This window comes from Tachyglossus aculeatus, chromosome 10 (genome assembly GCF_015852505.1).
Source record: "Tachyglossus aculeatus isolate mTacAcu1 chromosome 10, mTacAcu1.pri, whole genome shotgun sequence".
NCBI classification, from domain to species: Eukaryota; Metazoa; Chordata; class Mammalia; order Monotremata; family Tachyglossidae; genus Tachyglossus; species Tachyglossus aculeatus.
In genome coordinates this window covers 49,704,483-49,732,230 of record NC_052075.1, presented here as the reverse complement: position 1 = coordinate 49,732,230, position 27,748 = coordinate 49,704,483, and the positions used below count along the sequence as shown (strand labels likewise).

Here is a 27,748-nt window from a genome sequence, read left to right as displayed (position 1 = left end):
CTTGTCTTCTTCTGCTTGGCGGAGTGTCTCCCCGCCCCCGCCCTCCCCGGGAAGGGTGACCGCGGCGGCGCTGCTCCTCGGCCTCGGTGGCCTCCCTCTCCTGCTCCCCACTTGTCCCAGGAATCAGCTGTCCCCCATCCCCCTGGTATCATGCGCATCCTTGCCTGCCTCCTTGGTGAGTGGTCAGAACCCAGGCATTAGCACTTTCACCCCCTGTTCTCTTTTCCAGGGCTCATTCGCCTCCCCCCGCTCCCCCCTGGCCTTATCTCCCCCGCAGAACCCAAGTTTCCCCACCCTGGTCTCACTCCCCTCTTGTCCCCCACCCCTCACCATCTCCCTGTCTCTCACCCCCCACCCCATAGCCACTTCCCTCCCTTGGGATCTAACCGCCCACCCCTTCTGACCTGCCGTGCTCCCTCTGCCCAGGGGCGGAAGGGCATCGGGGTGGAGGGCCGGGGACGGGCTGCAGGGATGAGAGGTCAACCGCTGTTGTGGCTCCGGTCGACTAACTGACTCCCCCTGCACCCTGCCACCCTCGCCCTCCGCCCCCCGGCATCTTTCGCAGCTGCCCTCCTGGGGATTCACTGTGCGGGTAAGTCCTGCCCCGCTGCCCTCCCAACGTCCTGCCCCGCCGAGAGGAGGGTCGCCGAGGTCCCCGGCCGGGCCCTGTGGGCGCCTGGGTGGTAGGGCCCCACGCTGTTCCCCCCTCTCTCCCTCCCCCAGGGTTACCCCCATCCCGAAACCTCCAGTTCCTCTCTCATAGGCCCTACTCACTTCCCAGCCCTCGGCTCCGTCCCGCCCTCCTGCCCCCATTCCCACTTCCCTCGGGGACCCAGGAGCCCTGCCCTCGTGGCTTCCCCTCCGGGCTCCCCCGGCCGTGGTCTCCCAGCCGAGGGTGGTGGTCTCTCACCGCTTCCCCCACCCCGGGGCCCCCCCCCAGAGCGCCTGCGCCTGTCGTCGGGCCCCCACGGGTGCGCGGGGCGGCTGGAGGTGTGGCACGGGGGCCGCTGGGGCACGGTGTGCGACGACGGCTGGGACCTGCGCGACGCGGCGGTGGCCTGCCGGGAGCTGGGCTGCGGCGGGGCCCTGGCCGCCCCGGGGGGGCGCCTTCTTCGGAGAGGGGGCCGGCCCCGTCTGGCTGAGCGAGCTGGCCTGCCGCGGGGCCGAGGACCGGCTGGCCCTGTGCCCCCACCGCGGCTGGAAAACCCACGTCTGCTCCCACGAGGAAGATGCGGGCGTCGTCTGCGTGGGTGAGACCCCTCGCCTCCCGCTCTCCCGCTGCCCCTTAACCCCGGTCCCCACCTCTGGCCCCGTCCGCTCCCCAATCCCTACGGCCTGTGCCATTCGGGGACTGGGCATCCTACCCCCCTCATCCCCGGCCTGCCCGGTCGATCGACCCGTCCGTCGTAACTGGGTGCAGAGCACTGTACGAAGGGCTCGGGAGAGGTTGGTAGATGCGTTCCCTGCCCACGGGGCATTGACAGTCAAGGGGGGAGACAGAATCAAACACGGATATGGACAGAAGGGTTGGGGGCCTGAGGGTGGGGTCGATATCAAGGGCTTAAAGGGGACGGGGCCAAATGCAGAGATGACGCAGGAGGGCTTAGTCGGGGAAGGCCTCTCGGAGGAGCCGTGATTTCAGTAAGATCCCTGGCTCGTTCCCAGAGGCTGGGCGTCTCCACGGTCCCTGGGCTGCCCACCCGAGCCAGCCCAGCCGGCCTCCGCTCTCCCCGTCCCCCCCAGGCCATCCAACTGCAAGTTCCCGAGTTGACCCCGACCCCCCTCGAGCTGGGGGCCTGTGGCCGGGGCTCCTGGGAAGACTCAACCCGGGACCCGAGGTGACGCCCACACCTCACGGTGAGCCCCCACGCCTCTCCCAGCACCCCCCCCCCCCCGCTCCTTTGGCCGTCTCCAGATGTTGCCGACTTGTACTTTCCAAGCGCTTAGTACAGTGCTGTGCACACAGTAAGCGCTCAATAAATACGATTGAATGAATGAATGAATGAAAGTGGTGGAGCCGGGATTTGAACCCATGACCTCTGACTCCAAAGCCCGGGCTCTTTCCACTGAGCCACACTGCTTCTTACTGAGCCGGAGGGAGGCTCAGAGAAGCCCCGGGGCTCAGTGGCAGGAGCCCGGTCTAAGGAGTCATCCCGGCGGCCTCCCACTTCATCTCCCAGAGAAGAGCACGGGACCCGGAGTCGGGCGACTGGGCTTCTGATCCTGGCCCTGCCACTTGCCTGCTGAGTGACCTTGGGCCAGTCACTTAATATAAAATAATAATAACGGTAACTTGTTAAGCACTTAGTATGTGCCAAGCACTGTTCTCATCTCTGGGGTAGAGAAACAGCGGGGCTCAGTGGAAAGAGCCCGGGCTTTGGACTCAGAGGTCCTGGGTTCAAATCCCGGCTCCGCCAATTGTCAGCTGGGTGACTTTGGGCAAGTCACTTCCCTTCTCTGGACCTCAGTGACCTCATCTGTAAAATGGGGATGAAGACTGGGAGCCCCCCCGTGGGACCACCTGATCACCTTGGAACCTCCCCAGCGCTTAGAACAGTGCTTTGCACATAGTAAGCGCTTAATAAATGCCATCGTTACTATTATTACAAGTTAATCGGGTTGGACACAGTCCCTGTCCCACATGGGGCTCGTGCCCTAAATCCCCATTTGACGGATGAGGTAACTGAGGCGCAGAGAAGCAAAGTGACTTGTCCAAGGTCACAGAGCAGACATGGGGCGGAGCAGCGATTAAAACGCTGGTCCTTCCGATTCCCAGGCCCGTGCTCTCTCCGCTGAGCCCCGCTGCTTCTTGACATCTCTGGGCCTCGGTTTCCTCATCCGTCAAAGGGGGATATAATCCCCATTCTCCCTCTCCCTTAGTCTGTGAGCTCTGTGTGGGGCCGGGACTGTGCCCGATCTGCAGATGGTACGGCGTTCGGCACGGTCCAGTAAGTACCGAGCGAGTGTCACGATGAACGAATCGATTAACGACCCCAGCTCCCCTTCCAGCGGGCGCCCCCAACAACGGCCTCCGCAGGAAGGGCCTCCGGCCGGGGAAGCCCCCGAAGCCCAACCGAAAGGCGTTGGCCGCCACCAACGCCCCCCAAGAGGGTAAGTGGCCCGGCCTATTTGGTTTAAAAAGCCCGTTCCTGCCTCCTCATCCCGCAGGCCCCTCAGCCTTCCCTTGGATCCCACTCCTCTCCCTGGGCCCAGATCCTCCTCCCCGTCTGGCCTTCCTCCCGAAGGCAATCGAGGCAGCCGCCCCCAGCCCCCCGGCTCCCACCCTCTTCAGGGCTGCCCCCCGACGTGCGCCCCCTTAAAGGCCTCAGTTGCCGTCGGCGGTCATCCCCATGCCCGTCCCGGCCCCTGTCCGTCCCCCTCAGGGCGCCTGCGCCTGTCGTCGGGCCCCCACGGGTGCGCGGGGCGGCTGGAGGTCTGGCACGGGGGCCGCTGGGGCACGGTGTGCGACGACGGCTGGGACCTGCGCGACGCGGCCGTGGCCTGCCGGGAGCTGGGCTGCGGGCGGGCGCTGACGGCCCCCGGGGCGGCCCGGTTCGGGGAGGGGGCCGGCCCCGTCTGGATGGACGACGTGGGCTGTGGCGGAGAGGAAGCGGCGCTTCGCGACTGCCCTCGCAGCCCCTGGGGACGCAGCAACTGCGACCACAGCGAGGACGCTGGCGTGGTCTGTGCCGGTGAGTCCTGCAGGGAGGAAGCCCGCTCCCTGGGCCCACCCACCCGCCTTCCCTCCTTCTGGCAACCCCTCCAGCTCATCCTCCTCCCGGATGCTCTCCCCTTTCCAGACATCCCAAATATCTCCCCCAAACTTCCCCATGTCAGAGCGTATCGCCCCCATCCATCATTTCCTTTCCTGAGGCCCTCATGAGGCTTCTCCCCTCCGGTGTTTCCAAGCGGCTCTGCTCCCTGCCCCGAAAAGCCCCCCAGCTTTCCCTGGTATCTACAACCCCCCCGTAACCCCTGCCTCAACCCCCAAATCCGCTCCCTAAATCCCTCTCTAGACCCCCCGCTCTCCTGCATCCCGCTTGTCCGCCGGGAAAGAAAGCTGAGCCGAAGGGGGTGAAAGGAAGGGAAGGGGAGACGGAGGCCCTGGCTGGAGGACGGAGGGGGTGAAAGGCGGCAGAGGAGGGGGCGGTGGGCTAAGAGGTGGGTGTCACTCAGCCAATTGTATTTATTGAGCTCTTACTGTGTGCAGAGCACTGTACTAAGCCTCGGGAGAGTCCAGTAGAACAGGCCTATTTCCAGCCCACAACGAGCTTTACAGTCTAGAGGGGGAGACGGACGTTGATATAAATACAGAAATGGCAGATTTGACCTTAAGTGCTGTGGGGCTGGGAGGGGGGATGAATAAAGGAAAGAAGCAGCGTGGCTCAGTGGAGAGAGCCCGGGCTTGGGAGTCAGAGGTCATGGGTTCTAATCCCGGCTCTGCCACTTGTCAGCTGGGTGACTTTGGGCAAGTCACTTCACTTCTCTGGGCCTCAGTGACCTCATCTGTAAAATGGGGATTAAGACTGTGAGCCCCATGTGGGACAACTTGATCACCTTGTATCCCCCCCCCCCAGTGCTTAGAACAGTGCCCTGCACATAGTAAGCGCTTAACAAATGCCATCATTATTATCATTATGGGTTCTAATCCCGGCCCTGCTGCTTGTCAGCTGGGTGACTTCGGGCAAGTCACTTCACTTCTCTGGGCCTCAGTGACCTCATCTGTAAAATGGGGATTAAGACCGTGAGTCCCCCGTGGGACAACCTGATCACTTTGTATCCCCCGCCCCAGATTTGACTCAAGGTCAAATCTGCCATTTCTGTATTTATATCGACGTCCGTCTCCCCCTCTAGACTGTAAAGCTTGTTGTGGGCTGGAAATAGGCCTGTTCTACTGGACTCTCCCGAGGCTTAGTACAGTGCTCTGCACACAGCTTAGAACGGTGCTTTGCACATAGCAAGCGCTTAATAAATGCCATCATTATTTATTTAAAGGGAGCAAGTCAGGGCCACGTCGAAGGGAGTGAGAGAAGAGGGAAGGAGGGCCTTGAGTCAGGGAAGGCCTCTTGGAGGAGGTGGGCCTTCAGTAAGAGTTCGGAGGGCGTTAGCTCGCTCCACGGCTGGCCAGACGGGGTGGCCGAGCTGGGCCAGGCTCCCCACAACCTGTCGACTCCGTCCCCCCCGAGGTCCCGCTCCCCGCCTGCGCCTGTCGTCGGGCCCCCACGGGTGCGCGGGGCGGCTGGAGGTGTGGCACGGGGGCCGCTGGGGCACGGTGTGCGACGACGGCTGGGACCTGCGCGACGCGGCCGTGGCCTGCCGGGAGCTGGGCTGCGGCGGGGCCCTGGCCGCCCCGGAGGGCGCCTTCTTCGGGGAGGGGGCCGGGCCCATCCTCTTGGATGACCTGCGCTGCCGCGGCAACGAGACGGGCCTGCGGCTCTGCCCGTCCCGGCCCTGGGGCCAGCACGACTGCCACCACCGGGAGGACGCCGGCCTGGTCTGCGACGGTGAGACGGCTGGGCCCGGGGACGGGACCGGTTACCGGGACGGACGGGATGGACCGGGGATTCCCAGAAGGATGGCCAGCTGGGCCGCGGGAGGTGGCGAAGGCTGCCGGGGGCGGCTGGGTAACGGAAGCAGAAGTTGAAGAGGAGGGCGTAGAAGCAGCGTGGCGTAGTGGACAGAGCCCGGGCCCTGGCTTCTAATCCCGGCTCCGCCACTATTTTGGCCCCGTGACCTTAGGCGAGTCACTTCATCATCATCATCATCATCAATCGTATTTATTGAGCGCTTACTATGTGCAGAGCACTGGACTAAGCGCTTGGGAAGTACAAATTGGCAACATCTAGAGACAGTCCCTACCCAACAGTGGGCTCACAGTCTAAAAGGGGGAGACAGAGAACAGAACCAAACATACTAACAAAATAAAATAAATAGAATAGATATGTACAAATAAAATAAATAAATAGAGTAAAAAAATATGTACACTTCCCTTCTCTGTGCCTCCGTTACCTCCTCTTTAAAATGGGGATTGAGACTAGGAGCCCCATGTGGGACAGGGACTGTGCCCAACCTGACTAACTCGTATCTACCGCGGCGCTTGACACAGTGCCTGGCAAATAGTAAGGGCTTAACACATTCCATAAAAATAAAAAAAAAAGAGGGGAGGGCCAGGGAGAAGAGGGAAGTCCGGTGGCTCAGTGGAAAGAGCTCGGGCTTTGGAGTCAGAGGTCATGGGTTCGAATCCCGGCTCCGCCACATGTCTGCTGTGTGACCTTGGGCAAGTCATTTAACTTCTCTGAGCCTCAGTTACCTCATCTGTAAAATGGGGATGAAGACTGTGAGCCCACCGTGGGACAACCTGATCACCTTGTAATCTTCCCCAGCGCTTAGAACAGTGCTTTGCGCATAGTAAGCGCTTAATAAATGCCACTATTATTATTATTATTAAGTCGAGGGGAGGAGTGGAGGGAGGAGTCAAGGGGAGAAGCAGCGTGGCTCAGTGGACAGAGCCCGGGCTTTGGAGTCAGAGTTCATGGGTTCAAGTCCCGGCCCCGCCAACTGTCAGCTGTGTGACTTTGGGCAAGTCACTTCACTTCTCTGTGCCTCAGTTACCTCATCTGTCAAATGGGGATGAAGACTGTGAGCCCCTTGTGGGACAACCTGATCACCTTGTAACCTCCCCAGCGCTTAGAACAGTGCTGTGCACATAGTAAGCGCTTAATAAATGCCATTATTATCAGGGGAGGTGTGGGGCGGACGGCTAAAGATGATTTGGCTCCGTGGGTGGGGAGTTACAGAAGAATGGAAACGTTGCCAGGGAGAGAAAAGTCTAGGGACCCTTGACCGGATGAAGGACTTGGGAGGGAATTTGGAGTTGGGAGAGGGACGGAAGGAGTCAGATAGACGGGGAGGAAGGGAGGGAAGAAGAGGGAGAGGGACCAGCTGAATGCCTATGGGATCCTCCTCCCCACGACAGGGCTCCCGCTCAGCTTCACTGCCCCGGCACCTCCCCAGAGCAGCAGTCCCCATCTGCCTGGGACGGCGACGACCACGACCCCGCCTCTAACGGGGACCCCTCGCACACCTGTGGATGCCGGCGAGAAACGGGGAGATTCCCTCCCATCTGCTTCCCCGACCCTGCCCCGCGCGGAGGCCCCCATGGTCTCCGAGGGGAGACGGGGAGATGTCCTCCCCACGGCTTCACCCGTGGACCCCCAAGAACCGGGACGTGGTGAGGGTAAGCCCCGTCTCTTCAGAAAACGGTATCCGCCCCCGCCTCCTGAGAACCTCCGAGACCCCAGATCAGATCCAGAGGTCCTGTCCTCTTCGCTCTTCGGAATGGATCTCAGAGGCCCCTTCGCTCCTGTCCTCGTGGTTCCCGGTCCCCTCGAGATCCCCCTAGCAGCTCTCCCCATGCCCCCCAACCCTCTCTGAGCTCTCCCCCAACACTCCTTTTTCATTCATTCAATCGTATTTATCAGGCGCTTACCGTGTGCAGAGCACTGCGCTTGAGGGAGTACAGTACAACAATAAACAAATTCCCAACAAGCTCACAGTCTAGAGGGGGAGACCGACACCAGCATAAATAAAGGACAGATGTGTACATAAGTGCTGCGGGGCTGGGATGGGGGAGGAATAAAGGGACCAAGACAGGGTGATGAAGAAGGGAGTGGGAGAAGAGGGACGGAGGGCCCGGTCAAGGCCGACCATTTGGAGGAGATGGGCCTTCAATAAGGCTTTGAAGAAGGGGAGTCATGGTCGGATTTGAGGAGGGAAGGCCTTCCCAGCAAGACCTCCCTGCTTTCCTCCTCCAAGCCCACTCCGTGGTCCCCCCGAATCCTTCCCGAGCAAAACGAACAGTTTGGTTCTCTTTCCGTCCGGGAACCCCCGGGTTTCTCCCCCACCCCAACCCCCAACTCAGAACCGTTCCGGCTGCGTCTGGTATCCGGGCCTGGCCCGTGCGCGGGACGGCTGGAGATCTGGCACGGGGGCCGCTGGGGGACGGTGTGTGACGACGGCTGGGACCCCCGAGACGCAGCGGTGGCCTGCCGGGAGCTGGGCTGTGGGGGGCCCCTCATCCCCGGCCCCGACGCCGGCCGCTACGGCTGGGGCTCGGGCCCGATCTGGCTGGACGAGGTTGGCTGCCAGGGGACTGAAGCCTCTCTGGCCTCCTGCCCGGCGGCCCCCTGGGGAAGGCACAACTGCGCCCACAATGAAGACGTGGGGGTCATCTGCGCAGGTAATCCCCCTCGGACCCCGAGTCCAGGGCTGGGGGGCAGTTGATGCAGACTGCAGAGGAAGGAGGGGAAAGACATCCCCCCCTTCCTCCGGCTCCACACCCTTCCCAGATCCAGGGTTCCCTGGTGGGTACCAGGGGTCACCTCACAGGCAGGGGAAGGAAGGGGGTTCATTGGTCGGTGGGGCTCTGGGTTGCAGGGACAGTGGCCTGGGGAGGACTCAGAAAGTAGAAGAAGGTGATCAAATGGAGGGTCGCGGGGCTGGATCCCGCAGAACCGACAAGGATCCGGTGTGGCTGGAGAAAGAGCAGTGTGGCTCAGTGGAAAGAGCCCGGCCTTTGGAGTCGGAGGTCACGGGTTCAAATCCCGGCTCCGCCAAGTGTCAGCTGTGTGACTTGGGGGCAAGTCACTTCACTTCCCTGGGCCTCAGTGACCTCATCTGTCAAATGGGGATTAAGACTGCCAGCCCCTCGTCCCCCTCTCCATCCCCCCCATCTTACCTCCTTCCCTTCCCCACAGCACCTGTATATATGTTTGTACATATTTATTACTCTATTTATTTTACTTGTACGTATCTATTCTATTTATTTTATTTTGTTAATCTGTTTGGTTTTGTTCTCTGCCTCCTCCTTCTAGACTGTGAGCCCGCTGTTGGGTAGGGACCGTCTCTATATGTTGCCAACTTGGACTTCCCAAGCGCTTAGTACAGTGCTCTGCACACAGTAAGCGCTCAATAAATATGATTGATTGATTGACAACCTGATCACCTTGTAACCTCCCCAGCGCTTAGAACGGTGCTTTGCACATAGTAAGCGCTTAATAAATGCCATCATTATTATTAAGGATCCCCCTTTTCTCATCCCCGGTTACAGGGGCGCCGGAATCCAACTCCCTCCCGGACGTTTTGAGCTGGAGCTGGACGGCCACGCTGAGAGAAGGGGATGTTTGGTCCACCAGGAAATGGGTGACGGAGGCCCCCGGGGGGTTGCCCGCTAAGACCACTGGCCTACTAACCACCAAGCCGCCCAGAACACTGGGCTCTGGGACTCCTAAGGAGACCACCACAAGGATGCCAGGAAAACTCACCTCAAAGATCCCCCGAAAGTGGGGCCCCAAAACCACTCGGAAACTGACCACGAAGAGCCCCGGGAAACTGACCACTGTGACCCTTCGGGAACGGGCCACTCAGGCGCCTAAGGAACGACCCCCTGGGACCTCCGAAACCTCTCGGGAGCCGGCCCGTTCCCCAACCATAGCCGTGAACGCTTTAGGGGAGACGGGAACCCCGACATCCCTCACAACTAGTGACCACCCAGTTTGGTCCCACCCCGGGAGCAGCACGGAAGCAGAAGGAGCAGGTGAGAATGGGAGATCAATCAATCAATCGTATTGATTGAGCACTTACTGTGTGCAGAGCACTGTACTAAGAGCTTGGAAAGTACAAGTTGGAAGTGGAGATGGAGTTGGGCAGAGAGCGAGGGGCAGAGTCACGGGGTCGATGCCCATCGATCAATCAATCAGTCGGCGGTATTTATTGTGGTTTTTGTTAAGCGCTATGTGCCGGGCACTGCCCTAAGCACCGGGGTGGATGCAAGCAAATCGGGTAGGTGGTGTGCAGAACGCTGTAATAAGCACTTCAGAGAGTACACTACAGTTCATTCATTCATTCAATCGTATTTATTGAGCGCTTACTGTGTGCAGAGCACTGTACTAAAAGCTTGGAAAGTACAAGTTGGAAGTGGAGATGGAGTCGGGCAGAGAGCGAGGGGCAGAGTCACGGGGTCCATGCCCATTGATCAGTCAATCGGCGGTATTTATTTTGCTTCTTGTTAAGTGCTATGTGCCGGTCACTGTCCTAAGCACCGGGGTGGATGCAAGCAAATCGGGTGGGTGGTGTGCAGAGCGCTGTAATAAGCGCTTCAGAGAGTCCACTGCAGTTCATTCATTCATTCAATCGTATTTATTGAGCGCTTACTGTGTGCAGAGCACTGTACTGAGCGCTTGGGAAGTACAAGTTGGAAGTGGAGATGGAGTCGGGCAGAGTCACGGGGTCGATGCCCATCGATCAGTCAATCAGTCGGTGGTACTTATTGTGGTTCTTGTTAAGCGCTATGTGCCGGGCACTGTCCTAAGCACCGGGGTGGATGCAAGCAAATCGGGTGGGTGGTGTGCGGAGCGCTGTAATAAGCGCTTCAGAGAGTCCACTGCAGTTCATTCATTCATTCAATCGTATTTATTGAGCGCTTACTGTGTGCAGAGCACTGTACTGAGCGCTTGGGAAGTACAAGTTGGAAGTGGAGATGGAGTCGGGCAGAGAGTGAGGGGCAGAGTCACGGGGTCGATGCCCATCGATCAATCAATCGGCGGTATTTATTGTGGTTCTTGTTAAGCGCTATGTGCCGGGCACTGTCCTAAACACCAGGGTGGATGCAAGTAAATCGGGTGGGTGGTGTGCAGAGCGCTGTAATAAGCGCTTCAAAGAGTCCACTACAGTTCATTCACTCATTCGATCGTATTTATTGAGCGCTTACTGTGTGCAGAGCACTGTACTGAGCGCTTGGGAAGTACAAGTTGGCAACATCTAGAGACGGTCCCTACCCAACAGTGGGCTCACAGTTGAGTTGGCAGACAGGATCTCTACCCTCCAGGAGCTTGCAATCTAGTGGGGGAGACGGGCGGCAAAATCGACTCCAGCTAGGAGAAGCGGCCGAGTATAGAGAAGCAGCGTGGCTCAGTGGAAAAGAGCCCGGGCTTTGGAGTCAGAGGTCATGGGTTCTAATCCCGGCTCCGCCACTTATCGGCTGTGTGACTTTGGGCAAGTCACTTCACGTCTCTGTGCCTCAGTTCCCTCATCTGTAAAATGGGGATGAAGACCGTGAGCCCCCCAGGGGACAACCTGATCACCTTGTAACCTCCCCAGCGCTTAGAACAGTGCTTTGCACATAGTAAGCGCTTAATAAATAATAATAATGGCATTTGTTAAGCGCTTACTATGTGCAAAGCACTGTACTAAGCACTTGATAATGATATTTGTTAAGCGCTTACTATGTGCCAAGCACTGTTCTAAGCGCTGGGGTAGATACAAGGTAATCAGGTTGCCCCACGTGGGGCTCACAGTCTTAATCCCCATTTTACATTTAATGCCATCATCATTATTATTATTATTACTACTACTAATAATAATGGCATTTATTAAGCGCTTACTATGTGCAAAGCACTGTTCTAAGCGCTGGGGAGGTTACAAGGTGATCAGGTTGTCCCATGTGGGGCTCACAGTCTTCATCCCCATTTTACAGATGAGGTAACTGAGGCCCAGAGAAGTTAAGTGACTTGCCCAAAGTCACACAGCTGACAAGTGGCGGAGGCGGGATTTGAACCCATGACCTCTGACTCCAAAGCCCGTTCTCTTTCCACTGAGCCACTCTGCTTCTCACTTCTTCACTTCTCTGTGCTTCAGTTCCCTCGTCTGTCAAATGGGGGTGAAGACTGTGAGCCCCACGTGGGACAACCTGATCACCTTGTATCCTCCCCAGTGCTTAGAACAGTGTTTGGCACATAGTAAGCGCTTAATAAATACTATTATTATTATTATTATTATTAAATGGACCCATGTGCCCTGGGGATTGGAAAGGGGTGAATGTCAAAGTACTTAGTTGGGTACGGACCCAAGCGCACAGTGCAATGCAGAAGGGATGGCGAATAGGGTGGGGAAACGGGAGATTAGTCAGGGAAGGCTTCCTGGGGGAGGTGGGTCTTTAGTTGGACACCCCCCGGCTTCCCATCCGCCTCCAGGTCAGTTCCGCTTGCGTCTGGCTGATGGACCGGAGCCCTGCGCGGGGAGACTAGAGGTCTGGTACGGGGGGAGCTGGGGCACGGTGTGCGACGACGGCTGGGACCCCCGGGACGCGGCGGTGGCCTGCCGGGAGCTGGGCTGCGGGGGGCTCCGGCCCCGGGTGGGGAAGACCTACTACGGCTCCGGGGCCGGGCCCATCTGGCTGGACGACGTCAGTTGCTCCGGCCACGAAGCCTCCCTGGCCGAATGTCCGGCGCCTCCCTGGGGAGAGCACAACTGTGACCACGAGGAAGACGTTGGGCTCACGTGCACAGGTACCGGGCTGCAGGAGGTGGTGGGGGGCGGGAAGTGTAAGCCCGCTGCGGGCAGGGATCGGCTCTCTTTATTGCTGAATAATGATGGCATTTATCAAGCACTTACTATGTGCAAAGCACTGTTCTAAGTGCTGGGGAGCTTACAGGGTGATCAGGTTGTCCCACAGGGGCTCACATTTTACAGATGAGGTAACTGAGGCACAGAGAAGTGAAGTGACTTGCCCCAAATCACACAGCTGACAAGTGGCGGAGCCAGGATTTGAACCTATGACCTCTGACTCCAAAGCCCTGGCTCTTTCCACTGAGCCACGCTGCTTCTCTATGGTACTTTCCAATGAATGGTACTTTCCAAGCGCTTAGTACAGTGCCGTGCACCCAGTCAGCCCGCGGTAAATACGATCGAACGAACGAGTGAATGAAACAGGGGGATCCGGCCTCTGGTCTCGACTCGGAGGGGGAGCAAGAGGAGTTGGGAAGATGGGGCTCCCTGGGGCCTGCGGGAAAAAAGGATTTTGGACGCCGGGTGGGGAAAGAGAAGCAGCGTGGGACAGTAAATCGATCCCGGGCCTGGGAGTTGGAAGATTGTGGTTTCTAATTCCGATCCCGCCGCTTGTTTGCTGAGTAACCATGGGCAAGCCACTTCGCTTCTCTGGGCCCCAGTTGCCTCATCTGTAAAATGGGATAGGGACTATGTCCAACCCGATTTGCCTGTGACCACCCCGGCGCTTACTATGGGTCCTGGCGCGTAGTAAGCACTTAACAAATTCCATAATTATTATTATTAAAGGGCAAGGGCTTAGGGGTCCCACCTGAAGGGGGTTAGAGCTTCCGGGGAGGAGCGGGGGCTGGGGGATCCGGGCTTCACTCCAGGGGGTCGGAGGGTGGGGAGGCCGTCCTGGGGAGGAAAGGGGGGCCGAGGAATCCTCAAGCTTGGCGGTGGCTGGCGGTCGGGGGCCTCTGGATTCTGCTCTGGGGGAATTTGGTGGTGGGAAGTGGGATGGGGGGCGAACCTCTTGGATCTTCTTAAAGCACAGGGCGACAGGCCTGCGGAATCCACTCCGACAGGGACCAGAAGGCTTGCGAACCCCCGCCCCCTTCACTCTCTCTCCCCCCCCAGGGAATACAGATTACGATTCCATTTCTTGGGAGTGGAACCCCGCTCCTGAAAAGGAACTGCCCAGGAAGACCCCCGAAGCGGGGACCCCAGACTCCCTGCCTGAAGGGACGAGCAAAACCACTCCAGCCCCACGGACCCAGCTGTGGACGGGCCGGGAGCCAGGCCGAGATCCAGGTAGGAGCTCGGGGGGAGGAGGCGGCTGAGAGTTGAGAGGTGGAATCAGGGAGCTATCTTTGGTTGAAAATCGGAATGGAGAACAACAAATAATTAATTAAAACCTTAGCAACAGCAACCCTCTTGCAATATATTTAGCCAGGGCTCACAGGACTTCCAGGAACAGGTCACAGTGGGCCCGGACTCATTTTGATAATCAACCAAAGAGCTTCATCATCAATCGTATTTATTGAGCGCTTACTATGTGCAGAGCACTGTACTAAGCGCTTGGGAAGTACAAATTGGCAACATATAGAGACAGTCCCTACCCAACAGTGGGCTCACAGTCTCAGAGACCTTAATTTCACAGCCGGGCGACCGAGAGATCGTAGCATAACAACGAGGGAGAGTTCTGGAGTCCCACCGACAACGGCTCAGTGGAAAGAGCTTGGGAGTAGGAGGTCGTGGGTTCTGATCCCGGCTCTGCCACTTGTCAGCTGTGTGACTTTGGGCAAGTCACGTCACTTCTCTGGGCCTCAGTTACCTCATCTGTAAAATGGGGATTAAGCCTGTGAGCCCCACATGGGACAATCTGATTACCTTGTATCTCCCCCATCGCTTAGAACAGTGCTTGGCACATAGTAAGCGCTTAACAAATACCATTATTATTATGCAACAGGCCGAAAGCAAACCGTAAAATGGCAGATTTGTGTGGGTACAGTCAGGGGACGTTAATGGCTTCAAAACCCAATTTATGCCCACTTGTATTCAAAAATCGGGGGTCTGAAAGTCACCTCATCCTGACTCTGCCTCTTACCTGCTGCAAGACCTAGGGCAAGCCACTTATCCTCTCTGTGCCTCAGTTTCTTCACCTGTAAAATGGGGAGTCAATGCCCGTCTCTCCATCCAGCCACTTAAACTGTGAGCCTCACGTGGGAAGGGGACTGTGTCTGACCTGATTAACTTATATCCCGGCTCTGACAATTGTCAGCTGCGTGACTTTGGGCAAGTCACTTAACTTCTCTGTGCCTCAGTTACCTCATCTGTAAAATGGGGATTAAGATTGTGAGCCCCACGTGGGACAACCTGATCACCTTGTATCCCCCCAGCGCTTAGAACAGTGCTATGCACGTAGTAAGCGCTTAACAAATACCATCATTATTATTATTATTATATCTACCTTAGCACTTAGAGACCAGGTGGAGCTCGTTGTGAGCAGGGAATGTATCTGTCATATTGTTAAATTGTACTCTCCCATGTGCTTAGTACAGTGCTCTGCACGTAGTAAGCACTCAGTAAATACGATCGATTGTTTGATTGAAACTATTATGGGTCCCAGAGCCGCTCCAACACACCAGAATAATCTCAGAAAACCCTATCTATGCATACTGTTGATAATCGTGGTATTTGTTAGTAATGATGATGGCATTTATTAAGCGCTTACTATGTGCAAAGCACTGTTCTAAGCGCTGGGGAGGTTACAAGGTGATCAGGTTGTCCCACGGGGGGCTCACAGTCTTAATCCCCATTTTACAGATGAGGGAACTGAGGCCCAGAGAAGTGAAGTGACTTGCCCAAAGTCACGTTGCTGACAATTGGTGGAGCCGGGATTTGAACCCATGACCTCGGACTCCAAAGCCCGTGCTCTTTCCACTGAGCTACGCTTCTTGTACTCTCCCATGTGCTTAGTACAGTGCTCTGCACGTTGTAAGCATTCAGTAAATATGATTGATTGTTTGATTGAAACTAGTATGGGTCCCAGAGGTGCTCTAACACACCAGAATAATCTCAGAAAACCCTATCTATGCATACTGTTGATAATCGTGGTATTTGTTAGTACTGTGCTAAGCGTTGGGGTAGATGCAGTTGGATTGGATACAGTCCTTGTGCATATGGGTTCCACAGTCTAAGAAGGAGGGAAAACAGGTGTTTAATCCCTAGATTTCATTCATTCTTTCAATCGTATTTATTGAGCGCTTACTGTGTACAGAGCACTGGACTAAGTGCTTGGGCAGTAATAATAATAATAATAATGATGGCATTTATTAAGCGCTTACTATGTGCAAAGCACTGTTCAAGTACAAGTTGGCAACATATAGAGCCGGTCCCTACCCAACAACGGGCTCACAGTCTAGAAGATTTCAGAGGAAGAATCTGAGCCACGGAAAAGTTAAGTGACTTGCTCAAGGTCACACTGCAGGCCAGTGGCAGAGCCGGGATTAGAACCCAGGTCTCCTGACACACTAAGCTTGTGCTACTACTGCTAGGCCACATTACTTCTTCTTCAGGGAGCTCATTGCTTAGATGACTGTCTCGCTTGTTTCCTTTCCGGGGGGGCGATGGTCCATCCATCCTCCCTTCTCTGTCAGTCAGTCAGTGGTATTTATTGAACGCTTACTGTGTACAGAGCACCCACTAAGCACTTGGGAGAGGACATTACAGTAGAATTGGTAGGCATGATCCCTGCCCTCAAGAAGCTTACAGTCTAGCTGGAGAGACAGATATCAAAATAAATTACAGATAAGGGAAAAGGCAGGGTAGAAGGATACCTGGACGGGAGCCCTCCCTCCTCCCTCCTGCCAAGCAGTCAATAAACACTTCCTGAGCTCCTTCAGGGCATGTAGTCTGGTATATTCCAATCCCTGGGGGTGGCAGGGGGGTGGCAGGGGCTCAATGGTTTGTTTTCTGCCTATCACCCAACTTGTACCTTTGTGCCTCATGTCTTCCCTCTCTGCCTTTTTATCTCTGGGTCTCTGGGTCTCTCTCCTTGTCTCTTTCTGTCTCCGGGTCCCTCTCCTTGTCTCTTTCTGTCTCTGGGTCCCTCTCCTTGTCTCTTTCTGTCTCTGGGTCCCTCTCCTTGTCTCTTTCTGTCTCTGGGTCCCTCTCCTTGTCTCTTTCTGTCTCCGGGTCCCTGTCCTTGTCCCTTTCTGTCTCTGGGTCCCTCTCCTTGTCTCTTTCTGTCTCTGGGTCCCTCTCATCTCTCTCTGTCTCTGGGTCCCTCTCCTCATCTCTTTCTGTCTCTGTGTCTCTTGCCTCATCTCTTTCTGTCTCTGGGTCCCTCTCTTTATCCCTTTCTGTCTCTGGGTCTCTCTCATCATCTCTTTCTGTCTCTGGGTCCCTCTCCTTGTCTCTTTCTGTCTCTGGGTCTCTCTTTGTCCCTTTCTGTCTCCGGGTCCCTCTCCTTGTCTCTTTCTGTCTCCGGGTCCCTCTCCTTGTCTCTTTCTGTCTCCGGGTCCCTCTCCTTGTCCCTTTCTGTCTCTGGGTCCCTCTCCTTGTCTCTTTCTGTCTCCGGGTCCCTGTCCTTGTCTCCCTTTGTCTCTGGGTCCCTCTCCTTGTCTCTTTCTGTCTCTGGGTCCCTCTCCTTGTCTCTTTCTGTCTCCGGGTCCCTGTCCTTGTCCCTTTCTGTCTCTGGGTCCCTCTCCTTGTCTCTTTCTGTCTCTGGGTCCCTCTCCTTGTCTCTTTCTGTCTCTGGGTCCCTCTCCTTGTCTCTTTCTGTCTCCGGGTCCCCGTCCTTGTCCCTTTTTGTCTCTGGGTCCCTCTCCTTGTCTCTTTCTGTCTCTGGGTCCCTCTCATCTCTCTCTCTGTCTCTGGGTCCCTCTCCTCATCTCTTTCTGTCTCTGGGTCTCTTGCCTCATCTCTTTCTGTCTCTGGGTCCCTCTCTTTATCCCTTTCTGTCTCTGGGTCTCTCTCATCATCTCTTTCTGTCTCTGGGTCCCTCTCCTTGTCTCTTTCTGTCTCTGGGTCTCTCTCTTTGTCCCTTTCTGTCTCCGGGTCCCTCTCCTTGTCTCTTTCTGTCTCCGGGTCCCTCTCCTTGTCTCTTTCTGTCTCCGGGTCCCTCTCCTTGTCCCTTTCTGTCTCTGGGTCCCTCTCCTTGTCTCTTTCTGTCTCCGGGTCCCTGTCCTTGTCTCCCTTTGTCTCTGGGTCCCTCTCCTTGTCTCTTTCTGTCTCTGGGTCCCTCTCCTTGTCTCTTTCTGTCTCTGGGTCCCTCTCCTTGTCTCTTTCTGTCTCCGGGTCCCTGTCCTTGTCCCTTTCTGTCTCTGGGTCCCTCTCCTTGTCTCTTTCTGTCTCTGGGTCCCTCTCCTTGTCTCTTTCTGTCTCTGGGTCCCTCTCCTTGTCTCTTTCTGTCTCCGGGTCCCCGTCCTTGTCCCTTTCTGTCTCTGGGTCCCTCTCCTTGTCTCTTTCTGTCTCTGGGTCCCTCTCATCTCTCTCTGTCTCTGGGTCCCTCTCCTCATCTCTTTCTGTCTCTGGGTCTCTTGCCTCATCTCTTTCTGTCTCTGGGTCCCTCTCTTTATCCCTTTCTGTCTCTGGGTCTCTCTCATCATCTCTTTCTGTCTCTGGGTCCCTCTCCTTGTCTCTTTCTGTCTCTGGGTCTCTCTCTTTGTCCCTTTCTGTCTCCGGGTCCCTCTCCTTGTCTCTTTCTGTCTCCGGGTCCCTCTCCTTGTCCCTTTCTGTCTCTGGGTCCCTCTCCTTGTCTCTTTCTGTCTCCGGGTCCCTGTCCTTGTCTCCCTTTGTCTCTGGGTCCCTCTCCTTGTCTCTTTCTGTCTCTGGGTCCCTCTCCTTGTCTCTCTCTGTCTCTGGGACCCTCTCTTTGTCCCGTTCTGTCTCTGGGCCCCTCTCCTCATCTCTTTCTGTCTCTGGGTCCCTCTCCTTGTCTCTCTCTGTCTCTGGGTCCCTCTCCTTGTCTCACTCTGTCTCTGGGTCCCTCTCCTTGTCTCTCTCTGTCTCTAGGTCCCTCTCTTTGTCCTGTTCTGTCTCTGGGTCCCTCTCCTCATCACTTTCTGTCTCCGGATCCCTCTCCTTGTCCCTTTCTGTCTCCAGGTCCCTGTCCTTGTCTCTTTCTGTCTCTGGGTCCCTCTCCTTGTCTCTCTCTGTCTCTGGGTCCCTCTCCTTGTCTCTTTCTGTCTCTGAGTCCCTCTCCTTGTCTCTTTCTGTCTCTGGGTCCCTCTCTTTGTCCTGTTCTGTCTCTGGGTCCCTCTCCTCATCTCTTTCTGTCTCTGGGTCCCTCTCTTTGTCCCTTTCTGTCTCTGGGTCCCTCTCCTCATCTCTTTCTGTCTCTGGGTCCCTCTCTTTATCCCTTTCTGTCTCGGGGTCTCTCTCCTCATCTCTTTCTGTCTCTGGGTCCCTCTCCTTGTCTCTTTCTGTCTCTGGGTCTCTCTCTTTGTCCCTTTCTGTCTCCGGGTCCCTCTCCTCGTCTCTTTCTGTCTCCGGGTCCCTCTCCTTGTCCCTTTCTGTCTCTGGGTCCCTCTCCTTGTCTCTGTCTCTGGGTCCCTCTCTTTGCCCCGTTCTGTCTCTGGGTCCCTCTCCTCATCTCTTTCTGTCTCTGGGTCCCTCTCTTTGTCCCTTTCTGTCTCTGGGTCCCTCTCCTTGCCTCTTTCTGTCTCTGGGTCCCTCTCCTTGTCTCTGTTTGTCTCTGGGTCCCTCTCTTTGTCCCGTTCTGTCTTTGGGTCCCTCTCCTCATCTCTTTCTGTCTCTGGGTCCCTCTCCTTGTCTCTCTCTGTCTCTGGGTCCCTCTCTTTGTCCCGTTCTGTCTCTGGGTCCCTCTCCTCATCTCTTTCTGTCTCTGGGTCTCTTGCCTCATCTCTTTCTGTCTCTGGGTCTCTCTCTTTGTTCCTTTCTGTCTCCGTGTCCCTCTCCTCGTCTCTTTCTGTCTCTGGGTCCCTCTCCTTGGCTCTACCCTTCACCCTCTTCTCCCCACCCCGCACCACATTCTTCCTTCCCTCCCTCCTTCCTCTTCTTCTCTGCACAGTTGGGCAGCGGTGATGCTGAACAGGAGAGGGCAGTCCGGGCTCAGCTCAGGCCTCTGCCCGGCCTCTGGGGGAGGGTGACCGGCCACTGGGACAGTGACCGGCTGCAGGGAACCACTAGCTCCGGGCTCTGCCTTGCCGCTTCAATCTGGATTTTCAACGCAGATTGGTGGGTGGGTGGGGAGATTGGGTCCCCGGCGGCCTCCTTGTTCCCCCCGTCACCCCGCTCCTGTTCCTCCAGTGGTTTCCTCAAGCAAGTGGGAATTGATGGGGAAGGGGTCTGGAGGAGGCTCTTCGAAACTGACCGGGTCCCCTTTTCCTTCCCCCAGGCATCCACTCCCACCTGGAGGGTCAGCGGCCGTCCAGCCCGCAGGGAGCCGGTTCTCCCACTTCACCTACAAGGAGTCCCAAACCCACTGGGACCCCAGGCCGTGCCCCCGACCCCAAACATTCCTCTGGGCCGTTACCTGCCCTGGTGACCACTGACTCTCCCCCAGCCCTTTGGCTGGCCCCTCATTCCTCCCCAAACCCACTACTCACCCCTGACCTCACCTCGGCCCCAGCGCCAACCCCTGAGCTCACCACATCGCCAACACCTACCCTTGACCACTCTACATCGCCAGCACCGACCCCTGACCTCGCCACATCACCAATCCCTGACCTCACCACATCGCCCTCACCAACCCCTGAGCTCACCACATCCCCCTCAGGGGCCTCTGACCTCACTACAACCCCCTTACTGACCCCTGAGCTTACCACATCCCCCTTACCGACCCCTGAGCTCATCACATCCCCATCACCGACCCCTGACCCCACTACATCCCCATCACCGACCCCGGACTCCACTACATCCCCCTTACTGACCCCTGAGCTTACCACATCCCCCATACTGACCCCTGAGCTCATCACGTCCCCATCACCGACTCCTGACCCCACTACATCCCCATCACCGACCCCTGACCCCACTACATCCCCCTTACCGACCTCTGAGCTCACCACATCCCCATCACTGACTTCTGACCCCACTACATCCCCATCACCAACTCCTGACCCCACTACATCCACCTTACCAACCCCTGACCCCACTACATCCCCCTTACCGACCCCTGAGCTCACCACATCCCCTTTACCGATCCCTGAGCTCACCACATCCCCCTTACCAATCCCTGAGCTCACCACATCCCCTTCACCAACCCCTGAGCTCACCACATCCCCTGCTCCAACCTCTGACCTCTCCACATCCCCAGCTCCGACTCTTAACTTCGTCACCTCCCCAGCTCCGCCCCCTGACATCTCCTCGGCCTCAGCACTGACCCCCGACCCCGCCACATCCCCAGTGCCGGCTCCTAACATCACTTTGGCCTCAAAACCGAGCCCTGGCCTCCCCTCATCCCCAGCACTGACCCCTGACCTCACCTCGGCCCCAGCGCCGACCCCTGAATTTATCACAGCCTCAGAGCCAAGCCCTAAGCTTATTCGAAGCCCCGAATTGACTCTTGGCCTGACCGCAACCCCGAAGCTGACTCCTAACCCGCGCGTGACTCAGGAACTGACACCTGTCTTCACCATGTCTTCTGATCTGAACTCTGACCCCACAAAGGCATCCAGCCCAACTCCACGGGAACTGACTCCCGATATGGCCCCAATCCCAGAGTTGACCCCGGACCTCCCCACGATTCCAGACGTTCCCTCTGATTTCACTGTGACCCGCCTGTCTGAGTTGACCCAGGACTCTCTCTCATCTCCCGAGCTAACCCTTGACCCTGAGCCAGCTCCCAGGCCGACGACCGACCCCTTCTCCATCCCCATTCCGTCCACCCAGCCATCCGCTGGGATCCCGACACCTGACCCCCCTGTGGCCTCCTCTCCAACCCTCAGTTCCCCCATGATCTCCGACCCCTCCGGGATGCCATCGGCAACCCCCGGTCACACCGCCACCTCTCAGGTGACCCCTGACCCCAGGGCCTGCATAGCGACCCCCGTGAAGGTCATGGCCTGTGAGCCCCCAGCACTGATAGAACTAGTGAGGGTCGTGAAGGGGGTGGGCGTGCAACTGGGCATCTTGGCCCAGGCCGTCCAGAAGAACCAGGGTGACCTGAAGGCCATGTACCTGGGCTTGGGGAAGCTGAATGGGGCACTCCAGGGGCTGGGGCACCTGGGAGAGGTCGCAAAGGGCCTCGGAGACCTGGGAGAAGCCGCAAAAGGCCTGGAGCAGCTAGGGAAAGTTGTGAGGAAACTGAGCCAACTGGGAGAAGCCATGAAGGAGCGGGCCGACATCCCCCGGACCACCCTCTTCCCCTCATCCAACTCCCTGGAGGAGGAGGAAGAACGTCCCCTGAGGGGTGATGTGTGAAGCCCCGCCTCGCCGCTCGGCTCTTCCGACCCAGAACGTGCCAGAACGTGTGCCCTGGGTGAAGAAGGGAGCTATAAATTGTCCCCATGTACTCCTGTGACAAAGAAATAAAAACAAAGCTTCGCTGAGAAGCGAGTTTCTGTTGGTTCCTGGGTAAAATACCGGATGTCCAACATCGGGCAAGAGCCGTCGTACTTTTGGGGGGCTCCGTCCCTCCCCTCGTAACGCCCGAAGCAGAGCCTGCTTTCGACACGGGTGGTGGGAGAAAACCTCTCCGTCCCCCATGCCGCGGGAGGGAAGTGGAAATTTCCCACTGCCTCTTCCTCTTCAGCGATGGCAGTAGCCTCCATCACCACTGAGTTATTGACGGGAGTTCCGCCTCTGGACTGTGAACTCGTTATGGGTGGAGAACGTGTGTGCTAATTCTATTGGGTTGTGCTCTCCCAAGCGCTCAGTACATTGCTCTGCGCTTAGTAAGCGCTCAGTAAATGCGATTGACCGTTCCGGCACCCACGTGAAACGGTCCAGAAGAGCCAGTTGTGGTGTCTGGGTGGTCTCAATCAATCAATCAATCCATCAATCGTATTTATTGAGCGCTTACTGTGTGCAGAGAACTGTACTGAGCGCTTGGGAAGTACAAGTTGGCGACATATAGAGACAGTCCCTACTCAACAGTGGGCTTACAGTCTAAAAGACTCAGTTGCCATCGGCCTCTGGCCACGGCCTCACAGAGCAGGGGCCGACAGCGTCCTGGACTGGTGGGCCCATCCGGCTACTCTGTTCCTGTCTGGGAAGAGCCTGCCCGCCGGTGGAGCAGGTGACGGAGAACGGCAACACCGGAGCAGGACGAATGCTGGGAATGGTTTGGTAAGTCCCTCCCCACACCACAGTATCCCTGTCCCTTTCTCCTCTCCCACTATCTTTCTCAATCAATCAATCAATCAATCGTATTTATTGAGCACTTCTGAGCGCTCCTCAGTCAAGCGCTTTTAGACTGTGAGCCCACTGTTGGGTAGGGACTGTCTCTATATGTTGCCAACTTGTACTTCCCAAGCGCTTAGTACAGTGCTCTGCACACAGTAAGCGCTCAATAAATACGATTGATTGATTGATTGATTGAGGGCATTTTTTGACTTCTCAGTGGAAAGAGCCCGGGCTTGGGAGTCAGAGGTCAGGGGTTCTAATCCCGCTCCGCCATTTGTCAGCTGTGTGACTTTAGGCAAGCCACTTCACCTCTCTGGGCCTCGGTTCCCTCATCTGTAAAATGGGGATGAAGACTGTGAGCCCCACGTGGGACAACCTAATCACCCTAATCCCCCCCAAGCGCTTAGAATAGTGCTTCGCACATAGTAAGTGCTTAACAAATGCTATTATTATTATTCTTATTATTATTATTATTATTACCGAGAACAGAACACTGAACTTAGTATTCGGGAGTGTATGATACAACAGAGTTGGTAGACGTAGTCCCTCCTCTCGAGCAGTGTACAATGGGCTCCCAGTCTGGCTCAACGGAAAGAGCCCGGGCTTTGGAGGCAGAGGTCATGGGTTCAAATCCCGGCTCCGCCAACTGTAGGCTGTGTGACTTTGGGCAAGTCACTTAACTTCTCTGGGCCTCAGTTACCTCATTTGGAAAATGGGGATTGAGACTGTGAGCCCCCCGTGGGACAACCTGATCACCTTGTAACCTCCCCAGCGCTCTTTACACATAGTAAGTGCTTAACAAATGCCAACATTATCAGCGCTTAGAACAGTGCTTAGCACATAGTAAGCGCTTAATAAATGTCATTATTATTATTATTATTATTATTACGGGGGAGACAGACATTAAAATAAATTACAGATAAGGGAAATAGTAAAGAATATGGATATTTATATAAATAATAATAATAATAATTATAGCATTTATTAAGCCCTTACTATGTGCAAAGCACTGTTCTAAGCGCTGGGGAGGTTACAAGGTGATCAGGTTGTCCCTCATGGGGCTCACAGTCTTAATTCCCATTTTACAGATGAGGTAACTGAGGCGCAGAGAAGTGAAGTGACTTGCCCAAAGTCACCCAGCTTACAAGTGGTGGAGCCGGGATTTGAACTCACGACCTCCGACTCCAAAGCCCGGGCTCCTTCCACTGAGCCACGAATGTGTTTAAGTGGACAGAGTCAGGGAAGGCCCCTTGGGGGAGAAGGGATTTTATGAGGGTTTTCCCTTATTTCTCTCCATTTCTCCTTCCCTTTTTCCGTCTAACCTTCTCTCCCTCCCTCTTTCAAGTCCCCAGTGATGTGTGTCCTTTTTCCCCTTCTTTGCTTGGAATCTCAGGGGGTCTGATCACTTTGTACCTCGATTGTGGGGCGGCGGGGAGGGTAGCGTGACCTGTAATTTCCTCGAAGGCTACAGCTGGAGAGACCCAGCATGGCCAGAGAAGCGGCTTGGCCTAGCGGCGAGAGCATGGGGTTGGGAGTCAGAGGTCGTGGGTTCTAATCCCGGCTTGGCCACTTCTCCGCTGTGTGACCTTGGTCAGGTCACTTAGCTTCTCTGTGCCTCAGCGCCCTCATCTGTAAATTGAGACTGTGAGCCCCACGTGGGACAACCTGATCACCCCAGCACTTCGAACAGTGTGTAACACACAGAAAGCATCTAACAAATACCGTAATTATTATCATTATTATTCTATTTTCATCGGTGGTTCCAAAATTAGTCCCTGCAGGACTCTGCGTATAACAGACATTCAATAAATTCTGATGTCCATTCATTCAATCGTATTTATTGAGCACTTACGGTGTGCAGAGCACTGTACTAAGCACTCACTGATGGTAATAATTGAGTATTAAGTACTTACTATGTGCCAAGCACTGTTCTAAGCACTGGGGCAGATATTTAGACTGTGAGCCCACTGTTGGGTAGGGACTGCCTCTCTATGTTGCCAACTTGGACTTCCCAAGCGCTTAGTACAGTGCTCTGCAAACAGTAAGCGCTCAATAAATATGATTGATCGATTGATTGATTGATATAAGATAATCAGGTCCTAAACGGGGCTCATGGTAAGTAGGAGGGAGAGCAGGTATTGCATCCCCCTTTTGCAGATGAGGGCACTGAGGCCCAGAGAAGTCAAGCGACTTGCCCAGGGTCACACAATAGACAAGTGGTGGAGCCAGGATTCGAACCCAGGTCCTGTCACTCCCAGGCCAAGGATCTTTCTTCCAGGCCAGAGAGAACTGGGAGGAAGAAAAGGAGAGGGAGGAGGAGAGGGAAAAGAGAGCGGTCAGGGTCAGGGTCATGCAATGGGCGGCCAAGTTCTTCACCGTGCGGCCGTCTCCAATTCCTGCCCTTCCAGTCTCCCACGACCGCTGAAATCAATCCTCTGATGCTATTTACTAAGCACAGACTGTGTGCTGAGCACTAAGCGCTTAATGCAGAAAGCATTTAGATGCTTGTTTTGCTGAAATTGGTTTGATAAACCTAATCGGTAATTCCATCGTTTTGATAATGCGATCGATTAAGTCTACAGCGGGAGACAGACGTGAAGGTAGGATACGAACAGAGGACGTAGTATCAATCAGTAGTACTTGTTGAGCCCTTGCTGTTGGCAGAGCACTGTACTAAGCGCTTGGAAAAGTACAATACATCAGAGCTGACGGACGCAAACCCCGTTCAAAAGGAGCTGATGATAGTCTACAGGGAGAGATAGACCTTAAAATAAATTGCAAATTGGGGAAACAGTATCAATAGCATTTAATGAGTGCTTAGTGTTTGCAGTGCACTGTACTAAATCATCATCATCATCATCATCATCATCAATCGTATTTATTGAGCGCTTACTATGTGCAGAGCACTGGACTAAGCGCTTGGGAAGTACAAGTTGGCAACATATAGAGAGAGTCCCTACCCAACAGTGGGCTCACAGTCTAAAAGGGGGAGACAGAGAACAAAACCAAACATACTAACAAAGTAAAATAAATAGAATAGATATGTACAAGTAAAATAAATAAATGAATAGAGTAATAAATATGTACAAACATATATACTAAATGCTTGGGAAAGAGTAATACAACAAAGTGGTAATACAGCCAGCGCTTAGTATGGTGCTCTGCACACAGTAAGCGCTCAATAAATATGATTGAATGAATGAATGAATGATTGGATGCAATCCCTGCTCAAAAGGAGTTTATAATCTACAGGGGAAGACGGACGTGAAAATAAATTTGAATCGGGGAAATAGTATCGATCGGTGGTATTTATTGAACACTTCCTGGGTGCAGAGCACTGTACCAAGTGCTTGGGAGAGTACAATTCAACAGAGTTGTTGGATGTCTGCTGTGTGATCTTGGGCAAGTCATTTCACTTCTTTGAGCCTCAGTTACCTCATCTGTAAAATGGGGATTAAGACTGTGAGCCCCATGTGGGACAACTTGATCACCTTATATTCCCCCCCAGCGCTTAGAACAGTGCTCTGCACATAGTAAGCGCTTAACAAATGCCATCATTATTATTATTATCCCTGCCCAAAAGAGGCTTAGTCTACAGAGGGAGGCAAACATTACAGATTATGGATAGGGGAAATAGTATCAATAAATAGTATTTATTGAGTGTTTACTGTTTGCAGAGCATTGCACTAAGTGATGGGGAAAGGTCAATACAGTATAGAGTTGATGAATGTAATCCCTGCCCTCAAGGAGTTTCCAGTCTACAGGGGCAGACAAACACGCGTAGGGAACAGAGAGGGGAAATCGAGTCAGCTGCAGGCAGAACCAGGTCTAGGTCCCAGGTCTCTTGACTCCCAGAGACTCCGACCACCACCAATGGGCTAATAACATCATCATCATCATCATCAATTGTATTTATTGAGCGCTTACCATGTGCAGAGCACTGTACTAAGCGCTTGGGAAGTACAAATTGGCAACATATAGAGACAGTCTATATGTAATATATATAATTGCACAATAACAATTATTGTGGCATTTGTTAAGCACTCACTATGTGCCAGACACTGTACTAAGCGCTGGGGTAGATGCAAGCAAATTGGGTTGGACGCAGTCCCTGTCCCACATGGGGCTCATGGTCTTAATCCCCGTCTTACAGATGAGGTAACTGAGGCCCAGAGAATCAATCAATCGTATTTATTGAGCGCTTACTGTGTGCAGAGCACTGTACTAAGCGCTTGAGGTAAAGGACTTGCCCAAGGTCACACAGCAGGCAAGGAGGAGAGCTGGGATTAGAACCCAGGTTCTTCTGCCTCCTAGGCCGATGCTGTAACCACGAGACTACCCTGCTTCTCGAGGATTTAGAGAAGCAGCGTGGTTCAGTGGGAAAAGCATGGGCTTTGGAGTCAGAGGTCATGGGTTCAAATCCTGGCTCCGCCGCTTGTCAGCTGGGTGACTTTGGGCAAGTCACTTCACTTCTCTGGGCCAAAGTTCCCTCATCTGGAAAATGGGGATGAAGACTGGGAGCCTCACGAGGGACAGCCTGATCACCTTGTAACCTCCCCAGCGCTTAGAACAGTGCTTTGCACATAGTAAGCGCTTAATAAATGCCATTATTATTAATCGATCAATCAATCAATCGTATTTATTGAGCGCTTACTGTGTGCAGAGCGCTGTACTAAGCGCTTGGGAAGTCCAAGTTGGCAACATATAGAGACGGTCCCTACCCAACAGCGGGCTCACAGTCTAAAAGGGGGAGACAGAGAACAAAACCAAGCATACTAACAAAATAAAATAAATAGAATAGATATGTACAAGTAAAATAAATAGAGTAATAAATATGCACAAACATATATACAGGTGCTGTGGGGAAGGGAAGGAGGTAAGGTGGGGGATGGAGAGGGGAAATATTATAATTATTTACCGTCTTTTTCCTCTAGGCAAACGTCCAGTGACACACGTGTTCAGCCCCTACACGAGTGAGTGGAAAGTTGGGGCGGGAGAAATAAAATCATCCGTCACTCACTTGCCCCAAGCCTCATCCCGCTTACGTGGAAACCGGGGCCTGAGAACGTTTTCCGTCACCCGACCCACCCGAGAACAGGAGTCGGGCAGAATG

The 27,748-nt window shown here is 55.0% G+C and overlaps 1 protein-coding gene across 1 annotated transcript; it reads left to right on the top strand.

The window, feature by feature from the left end:
- Nucleotides 1–93: 93 nt before the first annotated feature.
- SSC5D (scavenger receptor cysteine rich family member with 5 domains) lies at nucleotides 94–21,824 on the top strand. The gene is given in 14 exon segments (XM_038753015.1): nucleotides 94–175; nucleotides 566–592; nucleotides 941–1,098; nucleotides 1,100–1,250; nucleotides 1,744–1,857; nucleotides 3,010–3,111; nucleotides 3,384–3,692; nucleotides 5,187–5,504; nucleotides 6,977–7,237; nucleotides 7,922–8,239; nucleotides 9,110–9,595; nucleotides 12,030–12,344; nucleotides 13,462–13,635; nucleotides 19,688–21,824. Coding segments are annotated over 14 exon segments (4,782 nt in total). The 5' UTR covers nucleotides 94–150; the 3' UTR covers nucleotides 21,712–21,824.
- Nucleotides 21,825–27,748: the final 5,924 nt, after the last annotated feature.